Source organism: Gossypium hirsutum, chromosome D05 (assembly GCF_007990345.1).
Source record: "Gossypium hirsutum isolate 1008001.06 chromosome D05, Gossypium_hirsutum_v2.1, whole genome shotgun sequence".
In the NCBI taxonomy this organism is placed as follows: domain Eukaryota; kingdom Viridiplantae; phylum Streptophyta; class Magnoliopsida; order Malvales; family Malvaceae; genus Gossypium; species Gossypium hirsutum.
In genome coordinates this window covers 35865230-35890604 of record NC_053441.1, presented here as the reverse complement: position 1 = coordinate 35890604, position 25375 = coordinate 35865230, and the positions used below count along the sequence as shown (strand labels likewise).

General features: G+C 32.2%; 4 protein-coding genes across 4 annotated transcripts; 1 reads left to right on the top strand and 3 right to left on the bottom strand.

The window, feature by feature from the left end:
• Window positions 1-1804: 1804 nt before the first annotated feature.
• LOC107902966 (PLASMODESMATA CALLOSE-BINDING PROTEIN 3) lies at window positions 1805-3209 on the bottom strand. The gene is made up of 4 exons (XM_016829059.2): window positions 2738-3209; window positions 2343-2585; window positions 2224-2254; window positions 1805-2083 (listed from the first exon to the last, which is right to left on the bottom strand). Exons 1-4 carry the CDS (start codon window positions 2787-2789, stop codon window positions 1876-1878), a joined length of 534 nt encoding a protein of 177 aa, XP_016684548.1. The 5' UTR covers window positions 2790-3209; the 3' UTR covers window positions 1805-1875.
• Window positions 3210-7417: 4208 nt separating this feature from the next.
• Window positions 7418-9675, bottom strand: LOC107903926 (NAD(P)H-quinone oxidoreductase subunit T, chloroplastic). The gene is made up of 2 exons (XM_016830138.2): window positions 8647-9675; window positions 7418-7955 (listed from the first exon to the last, which is right to left on the bottom strand). Exons 1-2 carry the CDS (start codon window positions 8994-8996, stop codon window positions 7532-7534), a joined length of 774 nt encoding a protein of 257 aa, XP_016685627.1. The 5' UTR covers window positions 8997-9675; the 3' UTR covers window positions 7418-7531.
• Window positions 9676-9828: 153 nt separating this feature from the next.
• LOC107903927 (triose phosphate/phosphate translocator, chloroplastic) lies at window positions 9829-15360 on the bottom strand. The gene is made up of 12 exons (XM_016830139.2): window positions 14623-15360; window positions 14468-14539; window positions 14048-14113; window positions 13698-13776; window positions 13484-13604; window positions 12669-12764; window positions 12464-12576; window positions 12243-12320; window positions 12021-12137; window positions 11608-11707; window positions 10145-10245; window positions 9829-10027 (listed from the first exon to the last, which is right to left on the bottom strand). The coding sequence occupies exons 1-12, from the start codon at window positions 14949-14951 to the stop codon at window positions 10001-10003; spliced, it is 1299 nt and encodes a 432-aa protein (XP_016685628.1). The 5' UTR covers window positions 14952-15360; the 3' UTR covers window positions 9829-10000.
• A 6646-nt stretch (window positions 15361-22006) lies between these two features.
• Window positions 22007-24415, top strand: LOC107902967 (uncharacterized). The gene is made up of 2 exons (XM_016829060.2): window positions 22007-22477; window positions 22562-24415. The coding sequence occupies exon 2, from the start codon at window positions 22570-22572 to the stop codon at window positions 24079-24081; it is 1512 nt and encodes a 503-aa protein (XP_016684549.1). The 5' UTR covers window positions 22007-22477; window positions 22562-22569; the 3' UTR covers window positions 24082-24415.
• Window positions 24416-25375: the final 960 nt, after the last annotated feature.

The following is a 25375-nucleotide window of genomic DNA, read 5'->3' as shown; positions in this document are numbered from 1 at the left end:
GTAAAACATTAAATTATACGCAGGGTCGTTTAAGTCCATCACTATGCGTTATTGGACTATGCGTTATTGGACTACTCGCTTCCTCATGGGCTACCATTTCCTCTTCAAATCCATCATGATGTTGATCAATTTCCCTAAGTTAATGGGCCTAGAGCAAAAGTAGACTTTCATTTATCTTTTACAGAAACAGAATCTTTTGGGATAGAACCCCAATTCTCCCATTATTCACTGAATTTGATTTCAGAATCCCCACATTCCTTTTTTCCCCCGTTGACATCGTGTTGCCAAAAATAGAAGGTTTCTCCCATCGTCTTCCACTAACCATTTCTCTTCCATGACAGATTCTTCCTTGGTTGAGCACACAGAGAAATATCCCAATTAAAGACATATTCTGACTGTGGCTGAATAGTTCTAATCGGGCAAAAACTTTCACCATATCCTAATTTGCCACATAAAAAGCAAAATTGAGTCAATTTTTCGTACTCAAAACGAACATAAACTGATTGACCATTTTTCAACGCAATCCTCTTCTTTCTCTTAAGAGACTTTCTAACATCCACCCTCACCCTAATTCTCATGATGCGTTTATATCCCAGTTGAGTTGCAACAGTGTCATACTCAATAAATTCCCTAATAAAATTTCCCAACTGATGAGCAACAGTATCTGCCATAAAACCAAGAGGGATGTCATGTATTAGTAGCCAAAAATCCACCCAATGTAATTGAAGAGTGAAAGGATTCTCTCCCATCTTCAATCGATTTAGAATTAGTAAATGAGAATTAAAATTCCATGGCCCATTCTTCATAACTCTCTCCACATCCACTTTATAATAAAAACGAAATAAATATCTCTCCCTTCCCAGACCTGAGATTGAAACACCCCCTATTGGATGTCAGACACTTGCCAAAGTCGATCGCATTGCTTGAAAATGCACAACACTGGAAGTAAGAAATACTCCTACTAAACAATTCACATACGAGATCTCTTGACTAGTCTCTTCCACCTCCAGTTGAATGATTTCTTCCTCTTCATCATCCAGTGAAAGACCTACAATTGAATCCTCCATTTTCTTCATACGGAAAAAGACAAGCAAGTTACCCAAAATAGAAAATTAAAGAAAATAAAATAGGAGATAGTCTAGAAGAAAAATCGTGTCAAAAGACAGAGAAAAAGCGTGTCAAAAGACAGAGAATTTGATAAGTTAATTTAAATTTTTTGATGTAACATAAAGCTTGTTTATTGTTCTATTAATATATATGAATAAAAATATTATGACTTGTATGCTTTTTTAATTTATAATATAATTACTAATATTTATATTTGACTATTTTATACCTAAAAATAATATATATTTATTATTTATTTATTTATTAATCATGAATATTATTCGTGTACCGTAAATAAACAAATATAAACACACATAATTTTAAATAAACAAACTAAAACAAATAAAATTTTAAATTTCTTGACGAACATGAAAAAATCCACTGGTTTAAACTCGGTTCATTTACAGTCTATGAACCAACGAAATTTTTTTTTTTTTTTTTTTGCTTTTTATCAAACGCGTTCAATATTCACTTGGAATTCGAATTTATGTAATTCAACCCCGTGCTTAAGACATGGTATATATCGGTATCCACCAATTCGACCAAAACAGCACCACTCTCTATCTACATATATACGGACAGAAGAAACTAAAAAGTAGACACCCAAGTTTATCTAATCAAAAGGGAATCAAAGTCCAAAGCATTTTTTCACACAAAAAGAAAGGGACCTAGAGAAGGGTTTGACTCTAGCTCATATATCTCTAAACCCAACAATGTCAATTATATTTTATTTATATGCCAAAATCTAATATACAACTCTCCTTTACATCAAAGACAGCCCTGCATTACAATCCAAAGGGTGATGAAAAACGTGAACAAAATGTTGTTAATGCTTGTGAAGAGAGCAACAGCATGATTTGGCTCGTTGATGCCTGTTGTTGTTCCTGTTGGGCTAAAGGCGGTACCTGTGCCACCGCCTAAACTCGTTGGAGTCCCGGCAGTTGTTGGAGTGGTGGCCGGGGTTGTGCCTGTGCTACTGCATAACATTTAGCAACAAAAAACTTTTAATATATTGAACATAATGGGTGCTTAAAAAAGAATGAACCATGTATTTTGAGATCTCAGTGCATGCTGCATGGTCAAGAAGTTGAAAATGTTGAGATCTAATAACCATACCTTGATGGATAGGTGCAAGTGGAGGGAATATCTACAAAAACAACAGAGAAATTATTTTTAAAAACAATTAACTTGGGAAAAAAAGAAAGAAAATTTTGGTAAAAGAAAGGGAGTTTTACTTGCAGGAGGGTTGGCACTAACTGAAGCAGTGCCAGCAAAATCACAGCTTCCTGTAACTTGACCTTTGTTTTGAAAATAACTATTGACAGCATAATTGCAGTGATCTTTAACAGTGTTGGGATTATAGCAAGCACCATTTTGTTGAATTGCAGAACAATCAGCTCCATTTCCACATGCATAATCCAGGGTCGTTTGAAGAGCTTGATCACCCACTCCATCATTACATAAACAATAAGTCGCACCTGCAAACCAAAATATAAAAAAAACCCCCTTTTTTATAAAAAAAAATTACAATGAAGATCGAAAGATTTCCTATTGAAAAAAAAATGGGCTTTTCTTATTCTTTGCATTCAACCCAAAGAAAAGAAAAAGAGAGAGAGAGCAAGGAACTTACTTGAATGGCCAGTCATGGCTAAGAAAAGCACTAGACAAACTAAAGGAGCCATGGCTGAACTTGATTGAAATCAAAGAGAGCAGATCAGAAGAAAGAAAGAAAAAGAGATGTAGATTTCAGAAAACAATAAGAAAAAACAAAAGGATGACGGTGGGTGGTGCTGACAGATGATATTCAAATTCAAGGGAATCTGGGTTTCTTTATTACGGCAAATATACTATGTCTTAAAAAACACCCTAGACAAAAGTCTATTTCATTGCATGTATGTTTTTATTTTCTGGGAAGCTGAGCAAAAGCCCTTTTTTTTGTTTAGCCCAAACTTGTCCTATCATTGGGTTCAGGACCCTTTATGTTCTTTTAGATCTTTTTCTAGATGCGCTGTCGCAGCTTCCACCGTGTCCGTGGGTGTTGCTTGTTTTACTTTCTGGTATTATACTTAAAATGAATATCATAATTTAAGTCCTTCATTTTATGGACGCAAAGTGGGAGATGTGGTTAGGTGATTGGTGTGAGCCAAAGGGCAGCACAAGACTTTGGTAAGGGAATGAAATTTGAAGTTTTGTGGTTGCTTTGAGAAAGGGACATCAAAACATACGCAAAACATTTATATTACATCATCTGTTGAATGTATTGTATTAATTTGGTGTCGGTTTCATTATCGTATTCAAAATTACATGTTTGGCCAAATTAAGACCCACCGAACAAGTATACAGCTAAATGCCACATGCATGGACTTAGCCCATTAATTTATAACTCAAGCTGACACAAGTATCTTATGATCTGGCGTGCTAAATCATGTTTATATTGGACTCTTTTACATTTAATTATGTATTGTTTGATTTAATGATGCTTCCTTTCGTCACATATATTTTTCATATTTTAAACTTTTCAACACAAATAATTTACATTATATTGTAATATATTTAACTTTTCATATCATATAAACGGAAAAAATGTATTATAGCTGATATATATACGTTGGGTATTGTAGTAAAGGCACATTATACTATCATGTAGAGGCAGAGTTAGGGGACTAGTAGGGGCCTCGACCCTCTTAAAATAGAAAATTTTTCATTTAACCTCTTTTATAATTGATGTAAAATTACACTTTGGCCTCCCAAATGATAAATTTTTTATTTAATTCTTTAAAAATTATAAATATATAAATTATTAAAATGGTGAAATTATATTTTTACTATCATAAAAAAATATACAATTTAATTCCGTCCCAGAAAAAATTTTCTAGCTTCGTCGATGCTTTAATGGGATAATACAAGTTTGAATCTTGGAGATACATTATTGGGAACCAAAAATTCCCGAAAATATTAGTTTTTATGAATCGTAAAAAGGACATAAATGATATCTTGATTATTTAAACTTTTAAGTTGAGCTAAATTCAAGCTTTTAATATTAGAGTCCAAACCCAACAAATATTTTAAATAAGTTTAATTTTTTTTCTTAATTAAAGGGTAGATTTGGATGACGGTGCGTTTACCTGTGGCAAGGTGAAGCTAGAAAAAAATTTTAGGGGGGCCAAAGTGTAATTTTACTTTTACTAATTTAAAATTTTTAAAAAAATTTAGGGCCTAAATAGCAATTTTACATTTAAGGGGGGCCGGGGCCCCTGCCGGCCCCCTAGATTCGCCTCTAACCTGTGGTTAGTGTAAAAACAATGGCAGCAGTGAGATTAGATAATATAGCGTGAGACAAAAAATAAACTAACTGCACCACCCCACACCGCCTATCCAAATCCACCCTAAGTCTGTTGTTTATTTTAATATTTTTATTTAAACTCTCTCAAACTTTGAGCCTGCCTTCGAATTTGAATAGATAACCTATCCTTGAGCAAATCTATATGGGTTTATTTTTTTTATTGAAATCTTTTTTTTTTGTCCTAGTACTTTTATCTAAGCTTTTTCGAATTTCAATTCAGCCTTCAAGTATAAACAAGTAACTCAAGAACAGATGTATGTTTGAATAAGCGAGTGAAGCATGGGGAGAGAAGGTGTAACGACCTGATAGTCAAGGGTGTCAGAAATTATATTCTTGGGACTCCATTTCCATAAATTGGACTCGTAAATATTTTTAATAAATATTTATAAAGTTAGTTGTGTAGTTAATTAGGTTTTGGTTAAGTGAATTTACTTGAATTAAAAGTAATTAGGTATAAGAATTAAATCTCATGAGTTAAAAGTTGAATTATAAATTAAAAATTAATTAAAGGGCCAATGTAGTAATTATACCTATATATATAGTGGACGGCATATATTATAAAAATATGTTATAATATTAAGAAATCTTAATTATTAAGTTAAATGTATATATATAATAATAATAATAATAATAATAATAATAATAATAATTAGTATAGTAAAAAGAAGAAAGAAAAGAAAGAAGAAAAGAAGGAGAACGCACGGCCTTAGGGTTTTTAAGGCTTAAAGTTCAATTGGTTAGTTAATTTAGTCTCTTTTCTTATAATTTTTATATTTTTGAAATTCCAGTACCTAGGGCTACCCGACCCATGTTGAAATTTTATCAATTGTTAACATTTTAAATGTTGTTAATGTTGAATAGTTTTAGTATTAGGGATTAAATTGATATATTTTTAAGCAAGAAATAGAAAATGATTAAATTGTAGAACAAATTGTAAATTTTGAGTAATAGAGACTAAATTGTGAAAAATTCAAAATTTAGGGGTTTAAGTGAAAATAGAAAGTTAAATTTATTTTAAAGTGAAATTTGTATGAAAATATAGAATTAAATGTAAAGAATAAAAATTAGTATCGGTTTAGAGACTAAATTGGAATTTAGGCTAATATTGAGTAAAAATTGAAATATTCAATATGAAATTGAATTGTGTTGTATTGATGAATTTTAATTGTTTTAATTTCGTAGCAATGTCGTACCGGAATCCTCGACTAAAAAGGGGAATGATAAAATCAACATCAAATAGCTTAGAATTCATGTTTTGTATTTCTATAATCCGAACCTAGTTGTTAATTGTTGTAATTCGATTTCATGCATATGGTAAATGTTTTAGGTGAGTATTTAACATTTGGATAGTTGATTGAAATGGATTGAATTGATATATAAATTATGAATGTATTGATTATTGAATTGAAAGGAATATATGTGCTAATGTGAAAGTTGGATATTGATTATTATAGATTGAATTGAATTCATGTGTATATGTGATTATATGAAAATTTTATGTTGGATATTGGTTGTTTCTGAAATGTGAAATTAAATCCTATTAATTGTATCGGGTTGAGTCAGATATAGATGGCATGCCATAGGATAGGAAGAGTTCAAGAATTTCTTCGACTTCGAGTCGATGAGGCACTGGGTGCCAATTTGCTTCGGTTTAACCGATTAGACACTGGGTGTCAGTGTATATAGCGTTGGGCACGGTTATTATTTTGGATTTATCTGATGAGGCCTTGGGTGCCAAACTGGTGTGATGGTTGGATTCGTGTATCCGTCTGAGTCAGAGTCGTGTTAATAGCGGTAATTAAATAAAATGGTTCTATAATTGATATTGGATAATATTGTATGCGAATTGAAAATGAGATAGAGATTTGAAACATAAAAATGAGATATGTTGTGACTAAATGAGATACATGAGTTATGTACTCATGAATTGAGTATTGAATGGCTAATGCCAACGTATAAACAATTGTGATTTGATATGTGAATAGCTATTTATATAGCAATTGTGTGAATTAGGACATTGTTAATCATCTAAAAAATGTTAGCATGTGCAAATTTGAGTATAGCACGAAATGATGTTGAAATGATGTGCTAATATGTATGAATTCAAAAGGTTGACATATGATAGTTGTGATCTTAGTCATTAATACGTGTTTATATTTCAATTGTGCATTTTGTATTCTCTTGTCTTTAAATGATCGGATTATAAAAATGTCAATGAGTTTTACTCAGCGCATGGTTTTGTTTTTCCGTGCGCAGGTTAGGTACTTCACTTTTGATCACCGATTTAGCATCCAACAACGATCCCAAACTCAAATGTGGTGATGTTTATCTTTTGTGTCGACATGTACCTAGGATGTTTAGTTGATAGTTATTTTGTGGATGGATTGTAAATGAGGTTATAAGTGTAATGTTGGTTTAGTATTTATGTAAACATGTGTTTGTGTTTGAAGCCATAGTATGGTATGGTGAATTGAAGCAATGCTTGAAATATGCAGATGAATTATATTATGATTTTTTTTAAATGTTTGAAAATGAATGATTTAGATTACGGTTATTTGGTAATACTCCGAAACCCTATTCCGACGACGGATACGGGTTAGAGGTTGTTACAGAAAGTCCGCACCAGAGGCGAATCTAGCTGGACTAACAAGGGCCCTAGCCCCCCTAAAATGTAAAATTGTTATTTAGGCCTTTAAATTTTTTAAAAGAATTTAAATTTGTAAAAGTAAAATTACACTTTGACTCACTTAAAATTATAAAAATTTAATTTATTCATTTAAAAATTATAAATATATAGACTATAAAAAATTAAAATTTCATTCGGCCCTTAAAAAATTGTTCTGACTTTGCTCCTGGTCTGCACATTAGAGAATTTTGCTCCTGGTCTGCACATTAGAGAATTTTGTATCCATCGATTGTTCATGACAAAGACAAGTAATGTGATTGAATTCAGTTATGAAAACACTCTTCTTTTAACAACTATAGATTCATTTCAATGAACATTATGTACAAATTCTCAGAATCTTCCATTCCGAACTCCTCAGCTACATATGCCAACATATACGTATAGAATCAGTCAATCTAGTAATATGGTTCTTTAAACACAAGCACATAAACGATACAACAAATCGCAAAGATTATGACGAAAGCATCGAAGGTGAGGGCCGACAAAGCCTGATCGTTCAGCTCCATGTTCCTCCCGCCCAGGCGGTCGACCTTATCCGGTTTCGGTACATAGTTCCTCACGTCTTGCTGGTACGGATCATCCAATCTCATCCTCAGTTTCTCGGCTTTACGGCTGGCGGCCTCTTGTGCGAGTGTCCAGTCATAGAAACTGCGGCTCTCTCCGTTGCTCAAAACGTTGTAAACCTCCCTTAACTTCATGAATTTCTCCGAAGCTGCTTTCAATGGGAGCGAAGTTGTGTCTGGATGATACTCTTTTGACAGCCTTCTGTAAGCTGCTTTTATCTCCTCCAAATCGGCTTCTGCTGAGACTCCTAAGAACCTGTTCATTAATGATCATTGTTTTATTGGACTTAAGACATATAGCATTCAAAGAATAATCTTAAGTTCCAGATCTCCATCAATGGCTGCATTATATAACTTGCTAGCTCATAATTAGGTTTAATTATGCCCAGTTTCTGTACTTTTCAAGATTTTGATATTTAGTCCCTCTACTTTTTATTTTCAAGAATTTAGTCCCATCCCTCTAGCCCTACTTGTTAGATTTGGAAATTAAAGTCCATTTGATACATCTTCATATTTAAGAGAAGCTAATTACCAATGTTATCAATTCAGATTTAATTTTTAAATCAAGGAAACTAAATTCATGTAATTTAAAGTAGAGGATTAAATTCCAATGGGGATTTGCTCCTAAACTCAGACTCGATTTTTAAAATTTCTGGGAGATTTGAGTTAAAATTATATTTGGATCGAGTTATCTTGAGTTAGGGTCTTTTCGAACAACTTGCTTATGTTATTTCGAATTTAGATTTTAGATATTTTCAATTCGAATAACTTGTGATTTAGATATTTTTGAGTTCTGGTTGAACTCAAATTAAATCGAATTAGATTCCATCAATCACACTTGAGTGTTTGGATTCTTGAATTCATATTATTTTTCTGATATGTTCAATTATACTAAGCCTGGGAATCTTAGCTACTTGTGGGAGGAAAAATGGGAAGAAAAGACTCACTGGTAATGAGAATCAGAGGAGTCATTGAGCAAATCAGCAAACTTTTCACCCAGGAGACTCTTTTGTTCTTCTTCAGGATTCAGTTTCTCCTTGGTTTGCCGGGAATTGGATGACTCCCCAATCCAGCCTTCATCTTCATTATCCCAGTGGATTCTGGTATCGACTCCTGGAGGAGGTCTTTGGGGTTTGCTTGGACCCGTTGTTGCTGCAAAAACGCCCGCCCCACTGTACGTTCTCCTTCGGCTCCTGGCTCTCGTCGTGGCGGCTCTCGAGCCATGAAGAAGGTGGGTCACGTTTTGGGGTTTGAGGGAGAGAGAATATGGAGCTTGGAGAGTAGAGGTGGACGCCATTGGTGGGGAACTCTGTAACTCGGATTGCCGGAGTTTTCAGAAGTTGAGAGAACGAAAGAAGCAAAGCTTTGTTTACCATTGGCCATTGCCTCAGGCCCTCAAGTTTTCTGTGGCTTAGAATTCCCAGAGCTCTTTAGGGATTTGGCATTTACTTGTAGAGGTTTAGGGTCAAAGAAAAATTGTGTTAAATAAATTGTTTTTGGCTGAATTTTTTAATTTTTTAAAAAAGTATTTTTACTGTTTAATTATTTTTTTACTTTTTAAATAATATTGTATTTTCTATTTTTTTCTTAATATTTAATTATAAATGTGTTAAAATTATTAATTAAAAATATTTTTTTTAAAAATACTAATTATAAATATTTAATAGTTATATTTAAATATAGTTTGTATATTCTAATTAAATTTTATAAATAATTAATATTTATGGTTTAAAAATATTTAAAATTTATATTTCATATATTAAAATATTAACAATAAATTATAATATTTTTTATATTTTTACTAAAATATAATAATATTAACTAATTTAAATATTATTTAAATACATATTTGTTACTTAATAATATGTTTAAAAAGGATATTTTATTTCTGAAAAGTAGTTTTTAACAGTAATGCTAAATACTTAAATTTTAAAATAAACTTTTCAAAAATACTTCTCCACAACACTTTTTAAAAGTATTACTAATCTAGCCCTTACATGGTTGGGCGAATAGTGGTAGTCATGTTTGGGTTGGTTACTTTAATGGTTAAAATTTACTATCTCCCTATACTTTTTAGAAATTTAAAATTTAGTCCCTATACTTTTATTTTTAGAAATTGAGTCCCTCTATTTTTCAAATTTAAAATCAGCTCTCTCTTTTTATTAAAAATAAAAAATAAAATTATTACAGACAATTTGCAATGTGGATGGTATCATAAAATGTGATTATTGTTAAGATAAATGCATGTGAAAATTTGGGGTCTTATTCTTTCCCATTTCCCAAACCCACCATCCAAGCTTCTCACGATGCAGCACTTAAAGCAGCCTTCTGAAAATAATAATCAGCGGTCCAAAAGCAAAAGGGGTAAAATTAATGGCTATCATCAATTTAAATCCGCATTTTATCAGAGAAATAAAAAGAAAAAATGGGTGGGGAAGAGCTTACTCTTTTTTGTTCTTCCATATTAGCTTTAATGAGGGAATAGATGGCCACTCCTGCAATTGCTATTGCAGTTCCAATCCCAGTTTGGGTGGAGATTTTATTGCCTGCATTCCATCAAATTATCAGTAAATAATTCAATCACATCTTATTGTTTTTGAAATGTGTTTTTGTAAAATTTTATTTATAATTTATGTGTTTGGTATTGTTTTAATTTTTTTTTGCATCTTAAAATAATATTTTTATTTATTAATATTACTACATTTTAGTAAAAATATAAACAAATTTATTATAATACTTTTTTGTGTGTGTAATATTATAACTCATTGTTAATAGTTTGATATATAAATTATAAATTGTCAATATTTTAAATTTATTAATAATAATTATTTTTATATTTTAATTTGAATATATAAACTATATTTTAAATATTAAAATATAACCATTACAAATTTATTTGAAATAATATTTAATAGAGAAATAATTGTATACCATATATAAATATTACATAAAATACATTAAATTACAAATAAGAGTTGACTCTAAAAATACTTTTCTAAATCAAAAATATTTTTCAAAAGCAATTTTTACTTCAAAAGTTGTTTATTTAACCTTAAAACCTTGGTTATAGTTTTGAAAGCACTTTTGACCCCCCAAGTAATAAGAAGCAAAGCCTAATTCAACCAACCATATTGTAAATTCAAAAATATAAATTAATCATAATTAAGAAAAATCATAACAAATAAAAAAAATCAGAAGAAAAAAAAAGAAAATTTACATTTACAAAAAACCAAAGATGAAATTGAACCAAAACATAATATAAAATATTTTAAATTTTTTTGTTTAAAAATCTAAAATTAATTTTAACCTTCTATTTAATTTTTTCCTTTTTTTATTTTAAAATTTGTTTTTTTTATCAAATCACCCTAATATGGAAGAAAAAAAATGAGGTTCTTAAATTTTGCTAATGTGGCATACACGTGGATTACCGCATGGATAATATGTCATCATTTAATCAAATTTTTTTAATTTTAAAAACTCAAAAAACTATAAAAAAATAATTTTTTTAAATTAAAATTTACTAAAATGATTAAAAAATGTGTATGACATCAAAAAATTAACAAACAACTTTTTCATCCATTTTAGAGTGATTTGATAAAAAATGAAAGTTCAATTGCTAGAAAAGACGAAAAGTTTAATAGAAGACTAAAATATTTTTTTTTTTGTAAAATTGAAAGGTCAAAAGATTCGTTTTTTATTATTATTAAACTATATGATAGAAATGTGAATGAATTAGTTGTTCAACCAATCAGATTGATTGATTCCATGACTCGGTCAGTCTAATTTTAAAATTTATGTATGTTTTTTATATATGTGTCTTGACAGATACAAAATATACAATTATAGTCGTGGTGAAAACCTGTATATCAGAGTAACATAAACATATGATATGTGAGGAAAAAACTTACCAAAAACGACGATAGAGAAGCCAATTACAAAAACTCGCTTCAATACGTTCCCAACTGCATGTGTAAGTGGTGCAACCCTTTCCAAGGTATTAGTAGCCAGCTGCATTTCACCTCATTGTGTTACTTCACTATATCAACCCTTTGTTTCTTTTGTTGGAATACAACAAAAGGGATAACTACAAGTTGACTAATTAAACTCGGAATTTAATTTAGTTGATTCATTTAATCATTTTAAAGAGATGTGATTAAGTTATGACTAAAGGAAGGAATGAACCTGATGGCATTCAACCAATTTACGGTTCGAAACCCGACATTAGTTTCCAACCATTCGACAAATTTACGGTTTGAATTCCGCTATTTTCAGCTATTTCCTTCATTCTCATACTACAACAATTTTTTAATGCAATACATACCTGGTTGTAGAGGTGATAAAACATTCCAATCCAAAATAGATCAGACAAGAACTTGATTAAGCCAACTTTGGCAATAGCATCTCTGAAACCATATTGCATCAGCTGAGGGCCCTCAATCTGGATTCAAATGAGCTCCATGTTACCAAAATCATTAGTGATAAAATTAGTTTAATCAAAGCGGAAAACATGGTGAAGACCCTTTTTCATCTTTGATTTACTTACAAATATTGCAGGTGGGAGACAGAAGAAGAGGGCAATTATAGAAATATATGCATAAACATTTGTGCTATCCATCCCTGTCTGTCAAATATAAAGGCAAAGCTATGTTAACTGGGGCGAGCGTCAAATACAGGTGCATCCTGAATACGAATATGTAATTTTAAGAAAAACGAGGAATCCGGGGTTTATATGTATAAAGGTGAAGTGAAAGTTCCTTCTCTTACCATTGCTTTCTTTGAGTATATGCTTCTGTATGTAAATGCAATGTTTGAAATCATTGCACTGATGAAACCGGTCCAATTGAAAGAAAGTTCAGTGAGTGAAGCCATTGATACACCTAAAGGTGAAGCAGAATATAACATCAGATAGCAAAGATAAATAAGAGGTAGGGCTGTTTCACATGAAAAAAAAAACAAAAAGAATCTTTACCAATAACAACTGGAGCTAATGAAAGCCAAAGAGAAAGTGGAATCTGATGGCCCAAAACAAACTGAGAAGCAGCAGCATTGAAGAATGGCTCCAAGGCTGTGGGAAAAAAAGAACATGAGATTGCAGTTAGGAAGTATGGATTATGAATTTAGATTACAGTTGAAGATGTTAGGCTACTTATAAACAATTTCTAATATTTGAAACAACAGTATGTTAGCAGCACATATTCAAACATGGATTGATTATAATCTTACTGAACATATATCCTTACTCGGCACTCACACCGAGTAAGACTTTGATACGGGCGAAACCAAAAATTCAGTTTTGGGGGGCCAAAAGTAAAAATTTTATATAAATAGGGCTTAAATTAAATATTTTGTAACTGGGAGGGACTAAAGTTGCTATTAGTCCATTTAGTAAGGGGGCCAAGCCGCTTCCTGCCCCCTCTTAGCTACACTCCTGCTTAGATAGCAACAAAACTAGCTGTAACAGCAAAGAAAAAATTGTCACTAGTTATGTCTATCTACAGTGTTAATTGATCTCAAATATGAGTGTTAGATACAAGTATATCTCGAGTTTAACCAATTAAGTTACTCCATGTATTTGAAGGGTTATATCATCGTACCTATATCAATATTGTTGAACATGGATACTAGAAACATTTCAAGAATTAAACCAATATAAACTTTGAGACTTGTCAAGTTGGAGTTTATCCACAATTAAGTACAACTCTTTTGAGTGCAAAGACATGTTTAATCCTAAAGAAAAATTAGGTTGATAACTGATGTCTTTGCCATTTTCAAAGATGATTTTACCTTTAATAGTGTGAGTGAAGGACACCGCAACAGCTGCAAATGATACATTGGACATGACATGTCCAAGGGCATGGCAGAAAGCCACTGGAGTCAGTAGAATCAAGAGCTCCTTATCTATTGGCTGGTAAAATAGGAAGAAATTGTGTTTGTTTTAGAGGAAATCCACCATATAATCTAATATCAAACAGCAAAGAACTGAGAAAACTAAGCTTACTGCTCTTTTTGGCAGGCCAACAGACCAAGAAACCAGACAGTAAGCCACTCCAACTACAAGATGTATAACTGAAACAAAACTGCAGAAGGGAGAATATGAAATAACTCTTCACAATTCTGAAAAGCCATATATAATTCGCTATGTTACTCGTGCTCTGTTGAGTGTCATATGGATATGTATCTGACAAGGATTCATTCAATTTTTTCTTAGTTTGTCCTTGTAGTTGCATGGTCACATCCCCATACACATATCCGAAAATGAGTATAATACAGATACTTAGGAAAAAAACTGAAGAGTCCGAACAACATAACGTAAAAAAACTGCAATAAACTCGCATCATTTATACATACTATGGATATGGGAAATAGTTGTAGACCTTCTTGTTGAGAATGTTGAAGATTACATTTAAAAAGTACCTGCATACATAGATTGAGAGAGAACCATGAAAATCAATACAAAAAGCACCATTTTAGCCAGATAAAAAGGGTGTCAATTTTAATTTGTTGAAGCATTTTATCATATTGCTTTGGGACATAAGAGGCAGGGGAAGGAGCTTAACTCTTTCAGTCAAGAACCCACCATGAAATACCAGATAATTCATGGGGAGCAAAAGCAAAAATTATGGTTCATTCATTCATCCTTGTATGAACTCAAAATTAATCAAATCCCAGATTTTGGTTTCTGAATTTTAATTACATTTAGATGCATACGCACATACATACAATTTCCGCTTTTCAAAGAACAAGGATGGATTTTCTAGGATAGCTTACCACATAAAGAAGAAGAAACCAGTGACTAGAGCAGGAAATCTCTCGGCAAAGCTCTTTGAAGGCTTTGCATGCCTGCAGTTTTATGTCCCAACAAGAAAATAAGTCATCAGCCGAAAGATTTTCTTGGAAACAAACAACAAAAACAAGTGACTAACCCTTCAGAAATCTCAGTTTCAAGGCCATCAGCATCAGCATCTGCAGCAGCAGCAGAAGCTACCGGGAACTCAACTTGGCACCGCCGCCTCATGTTTTGATTCCAACCGGTAAATGTCAACGGCTTCGCTGACAACATTCCCATAGGAACCCAAGCTTCCTTTTTGTCCCCTAAAGATGAAAACGCCAGACATGAGGATCTCGAAGATGGTGAAAACCGATACTTGAGCAACTGGCAACTGGGCAAAAAGACCTTGTTTGTGGACAGGTATAGAGAAGAGAACCGAGAATTCGTGATCAAAGACTGAACCGTGCTAGTTGTTGAAGCCATTGCAAATTTTAAAAAAAAAAATTATGAATCAAAGGGTATCGAAAAAAGAGTGTTATTATTGTAGTACAAACAGGGACAAAGAAGCGCGGACGTTGAAAACAAGATCAAAAACGTAAAGGGCGCGGAGAAAACAAAGGGAGAGACACAGTTTTCACTTTATATATATAAAAATATGGCGAGTAAGCTTATATGGAATTTGTTTAAAAGCTAAAAATGGAGTCATTTTGGGGTTCGATTAACAACTGGAAAACACCCAAAGCAGAAACAAAAAGGAAAAAGAAAAAAGATTATGCGATTGGGAAAATGATGAAAGAGATGAGTCAAGAACGGTATACGTCAAGAACAACAATAATAGAGCATAGTTGGAGAAAAAAGATAAAAAGAGAGGTTCCATTAGCAAGAACAAGTATCAGTGACGTTTTTGATTCGTTTGTCTTTTACTTCTCCAAAAGATCAAATACTGCTTTTTTCTCTGCACGTTCAATCTCTTTCTTTCGTTTTTTTCTTAAACAAATTCTTCATCTTTGTTGACGTCCATTAACTATTTCCTATGAAAAGTTCAACAAAAAAATTATCATTCGTAATGTAATTAGGAGATTTCCCTTGATATTTTTGAGATAGTTAAGATCAATTTGCAGAGGAATTATGTCGAATTTTTTTTTTCAGATTTTGATTTAAGACAGAAATTATGTCAGGGAGGAGGCTTTTGCTGACTGAAAAAGAAAAATAATTGAGAAACTAAGCATGCACAATGACATGAGACTTAACTTCATATAATAATTTTAATATTTTAATGCAATATTTTGTTGAATTCTTCCTTATTTTCTTTTTAAAAATTTTCATTCTATTGAAAAAGAAAGACTTAATATATATATTTTGTACTTAAATTTGAATTTTTTTTTCTAATTTGATATTTAAGATTTTTTTATCCGATTTGATATCTAAACTTGTTATATAAGTTATATTTCATAATACTAGCAGTGTTAACCTTTTATGATGGGATAGAAATAGATAATGTATAATCGGCAAATGACATGGAATTAATGATAAGAATGATTACATTTATTTAGAGTTTCCTTTATTTTACTAAATAATATACTCACTTTTTTTCATTGGGACTGAGATTACTTTGACGGTTAATTATAGAGATGATTCAAGAGGAACAATACCTGCATGCTTAAAGCAAAACATGATTTTCACAAAGTCTTCAATTCGACAAAAACATTGTCAATATCAAAGAAAATTGGTGTTTAAAAATTGTGCTTTGAGCTATGCTTAATTAATGGATATCGAATAAGAAAACAAGAATTTTAAAAACCCAAAATAAAATAAATTCATTATGTTAAAATAAATAAAACTAAAATTAATTGAACATTTAAAATACAAAAGAAAAACGAAGAAATTTTATGTTACCTGCCACTTGTTGGTCATACATTAATTATTTTTGCTACTTCATAAAAATAACATTATTAGTAGATTGGAGTAATTTGTATAATATTTGACAAGTTTACGTACCAAATTGAATAAAAAAATTTAGATGCCAAATTAAGAAAAAAACTGTCAAATTCAAGTACAAAAATGATATTTAAAAAAAATTAAGTGTCAAATTTGGAAAAATGACAAGTTCATGATCTGAACTGAAACAATTATCAAATGGTCAAATTTTGTCAAAAGCAGATTGTAGCATTCCGACGTCGATCTTCCCTCATCGTAACGTCGGCCAACAGATTGTGACATCCAGACATCAAGTAGTTCGACGTCGTGACGTGACATATTATTTTGGTGACATCACGATGTAGAGAAAATATTGTCACGATGTCGGACCTATATTTTCAAACTTCGCAATTTCATCCTTTTCCAATCTCGAGTTGACTTTAAAGCTCACGTAAGCTCGTATTAAGTTTGGGAAATGTTTAAATTTGTTTTGAATGACTTATACAATGGTAGATAATGATTTTCGACTTGAATTATCCGTTGAAAGTCGGTAACTATTTTGTTTTGTACTATAGCATTCTATAGCTCAATTCCGACGACTTGGACAGGCTAGTGTTAGATCTGGTGCCCTAAGTGTAGCATTTCATCTAATTACACCTGTAATTTTTTCGTCTAATTACCTCAAATGGTTTTTTCACGCAAAGTAAAATGAAAGCAAATGTTGCTCATTGGTTGTCTAATATTTAAACTAATAATAAGCGATATCACGTGGTCGAATTGTGATACGAAAAGACGACTTATATTAGAAGACAAACTTAAACATGTCCTTAGTCTAATCGGAAATGAAAAAACCGATTGAAAGACTAATATGTCTTCTATCAAGTCCAATTGGGGAGATGTTTTATCTTGGACATTGAAGCAGATGACTCCTAAAAGATAGATACATAGATGTGACTGGCAGTACATCGGACAAGATCCAAGCATAATAGATTTTAAACCCGTTTATGGATTTATTCACTTGTGACGTTCATAGTATGACATACCTAAATCTTAAATGGAGGGTAGGCTATGTATATGTGACTCGTACACTTTGATGTAAGTAAAAACCCGAGTTCATATAGATAAGGAACCAAAAGCTGGTGCGTTGGGCGTACGACTTCTATAGTATGTAGCATCATTCACAAAAGAGGAATTCATATCCCGAGACATGGGTGAATGATATCCTCTCATTGGCATTACATGGTTGTTGAAAAGTAAACGTGGCCACGGGTCCTTCGCCTTTATGATGAATGACTTGATTGCTATTTAATAGTGATTGACTTTTCATGAAGGAAGATGTAATGGTTTTCATGAGATAAAATAGGATCACATTGGGAAAGCGAATATTATCCCAAAGAGATCAAGAATATCCTATGAAGGTAACACAATTATGACAAGGTCATTGGACAAGCACTGAAGAGTTGCTTCCGTAATAGTATGTCGTTAGGGAGAGCTCAATCACGATACTATAGTGGAATGACTTCGTGACTAAATGAGTTTATAATTAATAGGAGAAAAACCAAAACTTAATTATAAATCACTTGAGCCCTAATTACATATGTCCAATCGATACTCCCACTAGCTCGTTGAAACCAGAAATGAATTGCGAGTTTGAATAGAAATAAACATAATGAATAGAAAAAGAGAAATAGAAAACATTCAAGAATGATTATGGTTTTTTTTTTCCGAAATGGAAAATTTGAATCATTTGGAAATGGTTTCCAGAAACAGAAATGGAAATGATCCATTTGCAATTCTATAAGGATTAATTAAAAATGATCAGAAGAATAAGTTTATGTTTTTAATTTGTTTTGAAGCCAAAAAATGAAAACAAACCATTCGGTCATAGTGAACATGTTGAGTTATGAAATATTAAACATATTTTCTCGAAATTTTACCAGGGCAAAATCATCAAAAAATTTACCGGGGGTGAAATCATCAAAATTTTACTAAGGGTAGTAAAATAGGGATGAGAAAATTGTTTAATATAAAATATTAAATTTTATTTTGAGAAATAGAAAAATCGAATCAGGTTGGATCACATTACAGAGTACTGGGACAAAAGGTCCAGGAAGTACTCGTAATTGGACCCGATGTGAGAAAGACCCAAAACCCCTCATATAACATGAAATGGGCGACAACCCTAGTAGGAATACTAGGGTATGCCATCCACCCCAATCCTACTCTAAGTATAAAGTTATTTTTTTATTTGAAATAAGCCACTACAACTCAACAAGGGTTTTACCTTCTCTTCTTATAAATAGATAGCACCGGCAGGGCATAAAACACAACTTTGAGAGATTGTTACTTTGTCGAAAAATAGAGAGAATTTATTCTCAACTGTTACATATATTTTTCTAGAATTCTACCGGTTTCTGTTAAGAAGAGAGAATTTCTGTTTTCACCCCAAATAAAAAAGAGAAAACTTTTTCTATTTTGTGTTTTGATTTAATTGGTTCGAGCCATACTCGAAGCAGTTCATGGTACAAGAATAACGGAGAAGATCGTTTGGTTGAAAGTCGAGAACAACAAGCATTCGTTAAGTCGAAAAAACAAGTATCAATCGGTTAGGGTTTATTGCTATAAATATCACAAACTGGGTTTGTTTTCAAATTTTTAATTTTCTATTGTGCAAGAAAACCATTTTCAAATCAGATTTTTTCCAGTAGCTAGGGGTGTTACATTGGCTGAAATTGAGAGGAGGTAGGAGGGGGCTTTGTTATAGGTAGGTGGTAATGTGGACGATGTGAGGAGTTGGGAAAGTGGTGGAAAAGGTTGAGAAATTGATAGGATCGTAGGAGAATGTCGAGAGAATAGGAACGAAGGTTGGAAGGAACAAGCAAAGCGTTGAGTTGAGGCAACATGGTTTTGGTTTCAATAGAGCTCAAGGGCGATGGAGTTGATGGGGTTCATCGATGCAAAGGAGTTCACTGGGTTGGTGGAGTTAGTTGGGTTTTTTGGGTTGAGAGGAGCATTGTTCTAAGAGAAAGTCATGGTTCAGTCCATGCTCATCACACCAATTGTTGATACAAAGTACAACAATCAAGAGAAAAAGTAAGGGGTTGTGGTGGTTTGAAAGAGGCCGGTTCACCTTAACAGGTGGAGAGCCAAAAAAGGCAAGAGGACATGTAGAAGGTTTTAGAGGCTAGGTTGCAAAGTGTAAATGCTCAAAGGTTGTTCAAGGTGCCAAAAAAATCATTTTTTTCATCGTTTAAGAGGGTATTTATAAGAGAGGTTCTCTTATTTGCTGGTGTGATTGGTAGGTTGTTACAAAAAAGGTTGCCATCATGGAGTACGGATGAGAGGTCCTCTTATTTTTTCATCGTTTAAGAAGGTATTTATAGGATGTGCACAGTGGGCTCCATTTTGTTATTCATTTATACAATACGAAATTATTATGCCTAAGTGGGTCCTATCTTATTAAAAGGAGTGTTCACACTAAGAAGAAAGTTGTCAATCTATAGTGAGTGGGTAGCTAAACAAAAGAGGGAAGTACCCCTCACATCAACAATTAGTTTATAGATGGTTAAACCAAGAGGCCGATTAGCTGAAGACTACTAGGTGAATAGAGGGTATGGGTCGCTCTTTGTTATCCACGTGGAGTCTCTTGAATGTGCCACGCGTCTAGCCTAAGTCTTCAACTAATTTTGGGTCAACTCCAAAGAATAAAACAAAAATAAACAAGATCTCTTAATTTCTTTAAATCCAGCACAAACTATTATTATAGGAAAGAGCTCTACTACAATAAAATAAGTCGATTGTATAATGACAAAATACACAAATACAATAAAGTACACAAATTACCTAGTTACATGATCAACTTTTGCATTAGTACTACCTTGTGGTAATATTCTTAATGTGCACTATTTTTAATGCGTTGAATGAAAATTTTAGGCTTAAGGGTATTAAAAGCTCTCAAACTTTTCAAAAAAAGTAATTAAGTTCTTTTTTTTTATACTTAATTGGGTACTTGAATTTTTAAAATGCATAAAAAAGCCCCTCAAACTTAAAAAAAAAACAATTAAGCCTTTTTTTTGCACTCAATTGGGTACTTGAACTTTTAAAATGAATTAAAAAGGCCATAAATTTAAAAAAAAAATTAAGCTCCTGACTTTTTTTTGGCACTCAATTAGGTATTTGAATTGTAAAATGCATTACAAAGACTCTTTGATCGTTAACTTTAATAGTTGATAGTTAAAGTTAATTGCCCCTAACTTTTTTCAGTTAAAGCCACCCCGTGTCACAACCACGGCATAACATGTGACAAAAAAAATATAAAAAAACAATAAAAGTTTAAAAAAATTATTAAATTTTAATAAAAAATAAAAAATATTAAAATCGTAAAAAAATTATAAAATATTTTAAAATTTTATAAAAATCATAAAAAAATTATAAAATGCATCAAAAAGACCCTTTAACAATTAACTTTAACCGTTTACCGTTAAAGTTAACGACTACTAATTTTTTTTTAGTTAAAGCCACCACATGTTACAACCTCAACATGACATGTGGCAAAAATGATAAAAAATAAAAATCAATAAAAGTTATAGAAAAATTATAAAATGCTTCTTTTAGTACGATAAATTTTTATAATTTTTTTATGAATTTTATATTTCATTACATTTTTTATAATTTTCTTACGACTTTATAAAAATTTATAATTTTTTTCTATATTTCTAAATATTTTATAAAAAAATCACGATTTTTATAAAATTTTACAATTCTTATAATTTTTTTTCTAATTTTTAATAAATTTTAAATGTTTTCTTATTAAAATTTAATCAACTTTATAATTTTTATTGATTTTTATTTTTTTTATCATTTTTGTCACATGTCACGCTGTGGTTGTGACACGTGATGGCTTTAACTGAAAAAATTATGGGTGGTTCAAGTACCCAATTGAGTGCAAAAAAAATCAGGGGATTAATTGCTTTTGTGAAAAAGTTTGAGGGCCTTTTTGATGCTTTTTAAAAGTTCAAATACTCAATTGGATGTAAAAAAAAATACAAGGGCTTAATTTCTTTTTTTAAAAAAATTTAAGGGTATTTTTGATATTTAAAGAATTTTTATATCAATTTAATATTTGAAGTTTCCAACTAAATGTCACTTTACCTCGGCCATTAACAATGTTAAAAAAGATGATATGGTGCGTCCCAGCGTGCCACATCATCTAGTTTCTAACTTTTTTGGAATATATTTAAAAATTGAGAAAAAAATATAAAAATAATTTTTATTTAAAAAAAACATAAAATGCAAAATTAAAAGTTGAGAGCGCACAAATCATGTTTTTTAATATTGGTAACGACTACGATTGAAAGCTTGAAGTATAAAAATAATATAAAAAGAAGTGAAAATTGGATGAAAAAGGATTGCGAAATCACATTCACATGAGATGCCAAATACCCTTTTAATGGAAGGATTGCTCTCCAATGTTAAATGAGATTGGATAATAATAGCAAGTTAAGTTGTGGGAGCTTGTAAGCAAGACAAAGTAAAAGGCATATATAGTTTGGATGTTGCAGCAGCTACTTTTAACACTCCTCATTCGTTGGGATCTTCAGATCAGATCCTCAAAAAATGAAATTAAACCCCAGAAATCTTAACCATTCAATCCATCACCGAATGCTTCTCACTTCACTACACGTGCTGCTTTTATCTTTCTTTACTTTTTTGAATCTTTTTGCTTTCATGCATGGAATTCTCCTTCAACTACAACACAAAAACAAAGGAGAAAAGAAACAGTCATGGCTTTTTTTATTTCATTTTCATCTTATAGGCCTCTTCATCGCCACCGTTAGCGACCCATCTCGTTTAATCTTTTTCCTTTTCTGATTTACTTTTGATTTTTTTTTTAAATTCAAAAATCATTAGAACTTTTGATTGGTTTCTTTTTTGTTGTTCTTGAACCAAGGAACTGTCACATCTCAAGTTCAAAAGCAAGAAACTTTGTGATCTGTTTTCATTGCCTCCTTGATCTGGATTTTGCTTCTTCACCATTGAAAGATGTGTTGTTGGTCATATCAAGCATCATGAAAATTGTTTGAATATTGGAGGTAAGAAATAAGCTACTAATCTCGTTTCATTTACTGGGTGTTTTTTTTTCTATTTCTTCAGTGATCTTCCTTTTGAAAATTTAGAATCTTAAATGGAACAAACGCAAGAGAAGAAGTTTGTTTGCAAGTTTTGCAACAAGAGGTATCCATGTGGGAAGTCCTTAGGTGGTCACATAAGGACTCATATGAACAATGATAATCGTGGTGAATCAGAGGCAGCAGCACCAGCATCACCAGCTGAACTGATCTCAATAAACAAGCTTCTCTCCAATGGAAGAATCGTCAAGAGAGTTGCAGAAGTTGAATCAACTGAAGTTGATGGCCAATCTGCAGCTTATGGTCTGAGAGAGAACCCCAAGAAGACCAAGAGGTTTTCTGATTCAGGCAGTGCTTCATTGCTCAAGGAGATGATTTGCAAAGAATGTGGTAAGTGTTTCCATTCATTGAAAGCTCTTTGTGGCCACATGGCTTGCCATTCAGAGAAAGAGAGGGTTTTTTGTGAGAAACAGAAGCTAATAATGGATAGTCAGTCAGACACTGAGACATCATCAACTCCAAGTAAAAGGAGGAGATCCAAAAGAATAAGGTACAAAGCAAATGGTGTTTATTCTAACAACTCAGTTTCAATGGCAAATGGTTCTTCATCTGTGTTAGAGATTGAGCAAGAACAGGAAGAGGTGGCAATGTGCTTGATGATGCTTTCAAGGGATTCTGCAGGCTGTTATAAGAAAGGATTGAATTCAATTGCTGACTCTTCAGATAACAACTCTGTCATTTTGGAAGCCAAATCATCCTCCATTGATGTGAGGATTACTATTAACAATGGTGAGTTCTTGAAGATGAAGAAACATAGGGACAACAAGTTGCAACCTGCTGAGTCTGGTCCTTCTTCTGAGAGTTCAGGTTCTTTGTATTTCAGGGATGGGCCCAAGAAAGTGGAACCAGATACTTATGCATCTGGTTTTGAGGACTTCGATTCAAAATATGGGAAGGGTTTGAATAAATTCAAGAGTTTGAACACGGAATTTCCGAAGGATAATAACCAAGCAACAAATAGAGCTTTGAACAAGTATGATTTGAGAAGATCAAACCCCAAGAATGATTATTACAACCATGAAGTTCTCTGCAACAATGCTCCAAAAGCAAGCAAATATGAGTGTTTGACTTGCAACAAGGCCTTTGATTCCCACCGGGCACTTGGGGGACATCGAGCTAACCATACAAAGGTCAATGACTACAACGAAGATAGCTTAGCGAATGATGGTTTCATTGTTCCAACGACTGATAAAAAAGCGACCAAGTCATCACATGGCAAAACCCTAAATACTCATCGTGGCTCTTCCTCTGGTAATGCTGAGAAAAGATTGGGATCAAAGAAAAACAAGGGGCATCAGTGCCCATTTTGCTTCAGGGTTTTCAAGTCAGGCCAAGCTTTGGGTGGTCATAAAAGGTCCCATTTTGTTGGAGGTTCAGAAGATAGAACATTGGTGATCAAGCAAAACTCACCAGAGATGCCCACTGCCACTATAATTGATCTTAATCTTCCAGCTCCTGTTGAGGATGATGGAATGGGTAATGTTGGATTCATGCCATGGGAGATTTAAAGGTCCAAAACCATGGGTCATGCAGGGGGGAATGATGAGTTTAGTCTCTTAAATGAGCGAAATTTTGGGCATAGGTTACTTCATTATGGTGCAAGAGATTTTATAGTGTAAAGAAAATTGAACTTTTTATGTTTGGCTTCAAATTCAAAGTTAGTTTTTTTTCTAAGGTAAATGTGCAGATCTTGCATTTAGAACTTGGATTTCTTTTGATTCTGTCTATGTTCTTGGGTTAAATCTTCATAATAACTTCAGATTATATGTCTGTTTTTTTTAATATATATATATATCAAAACAATATTATCTGGTTTCCTTGTCAATTAGGAACCGATGAAATGACAAATGATTAGTGTTAATTAAATTTTTGTGTTGAGTTCCTCTTTCTTTTACCCTTACAAAAAAAAAAAAAGCTATCTCGTTTTCTTCAAATCTATCGTATAGCATTTTCTAGGAATCAAATAACGAAATCTTCTTTATATTATCAAACACAAATACTTGATACCAGTTTGACCATAATATGAGAGTAGGGATTTTCAATCCAAATTTGAGTACTTTAAATAAAATTTTATCTAAACTTTTCATTTGATATAAAGAAATCTTGCTTTGAACTTGATATTGGGTTAGATCAGCATTTGTTTTGAAAAATATTTGATTTAGAAAAAGTTATGTTAGAAAAGTGTGATCAGTGTTATCATTATTATTTTGTTTCGGTGAAAAGAGAAAATCTAAACAGATTACATAATAGTAAAACTAAATCTCTAAGGGGAACTTCAAATACTTGAAGAGCTTCTCTTTTTTCTTAAACTAGTTTAGTTACTCCATCGGCTTCTTCATTGTCTACCCTAGGAATATGTCGAATGACCCAATGTCCTATCTTAGACAAAACTTAGTGAATTCTTCTTATCAAGGTTGAGTCAGAATCATTACCAGCTTAGACTTGAATTGCTAAGATTGTCTCCATGCTATCAGATTGAATTGTCATGCTATCATAACTCCGCTCTAAAAGAATTGTTAAACCATCCAAGATGCCCCACATTTCAGCCTCCATAACTAAAAAAAAAAATTCAATGTAACAGCCTGATTTTAGGGTTAGTCGGAACAATGGTTTTGGGACCACAATATGCGGTCAAAATAATTATTTTATTTATTTTATTAATGTTTATAGTATGATAGAATGTTCGTGTGAAAATTTCGTAAAGAAATTTTACCATTTGAGTGGTTAATTCGATAAAAAGAACTAAATCGTGTAAAGCGTAAAACTTGTGTTCTATTAGCTAAAAATGTCAAATAGCTATAG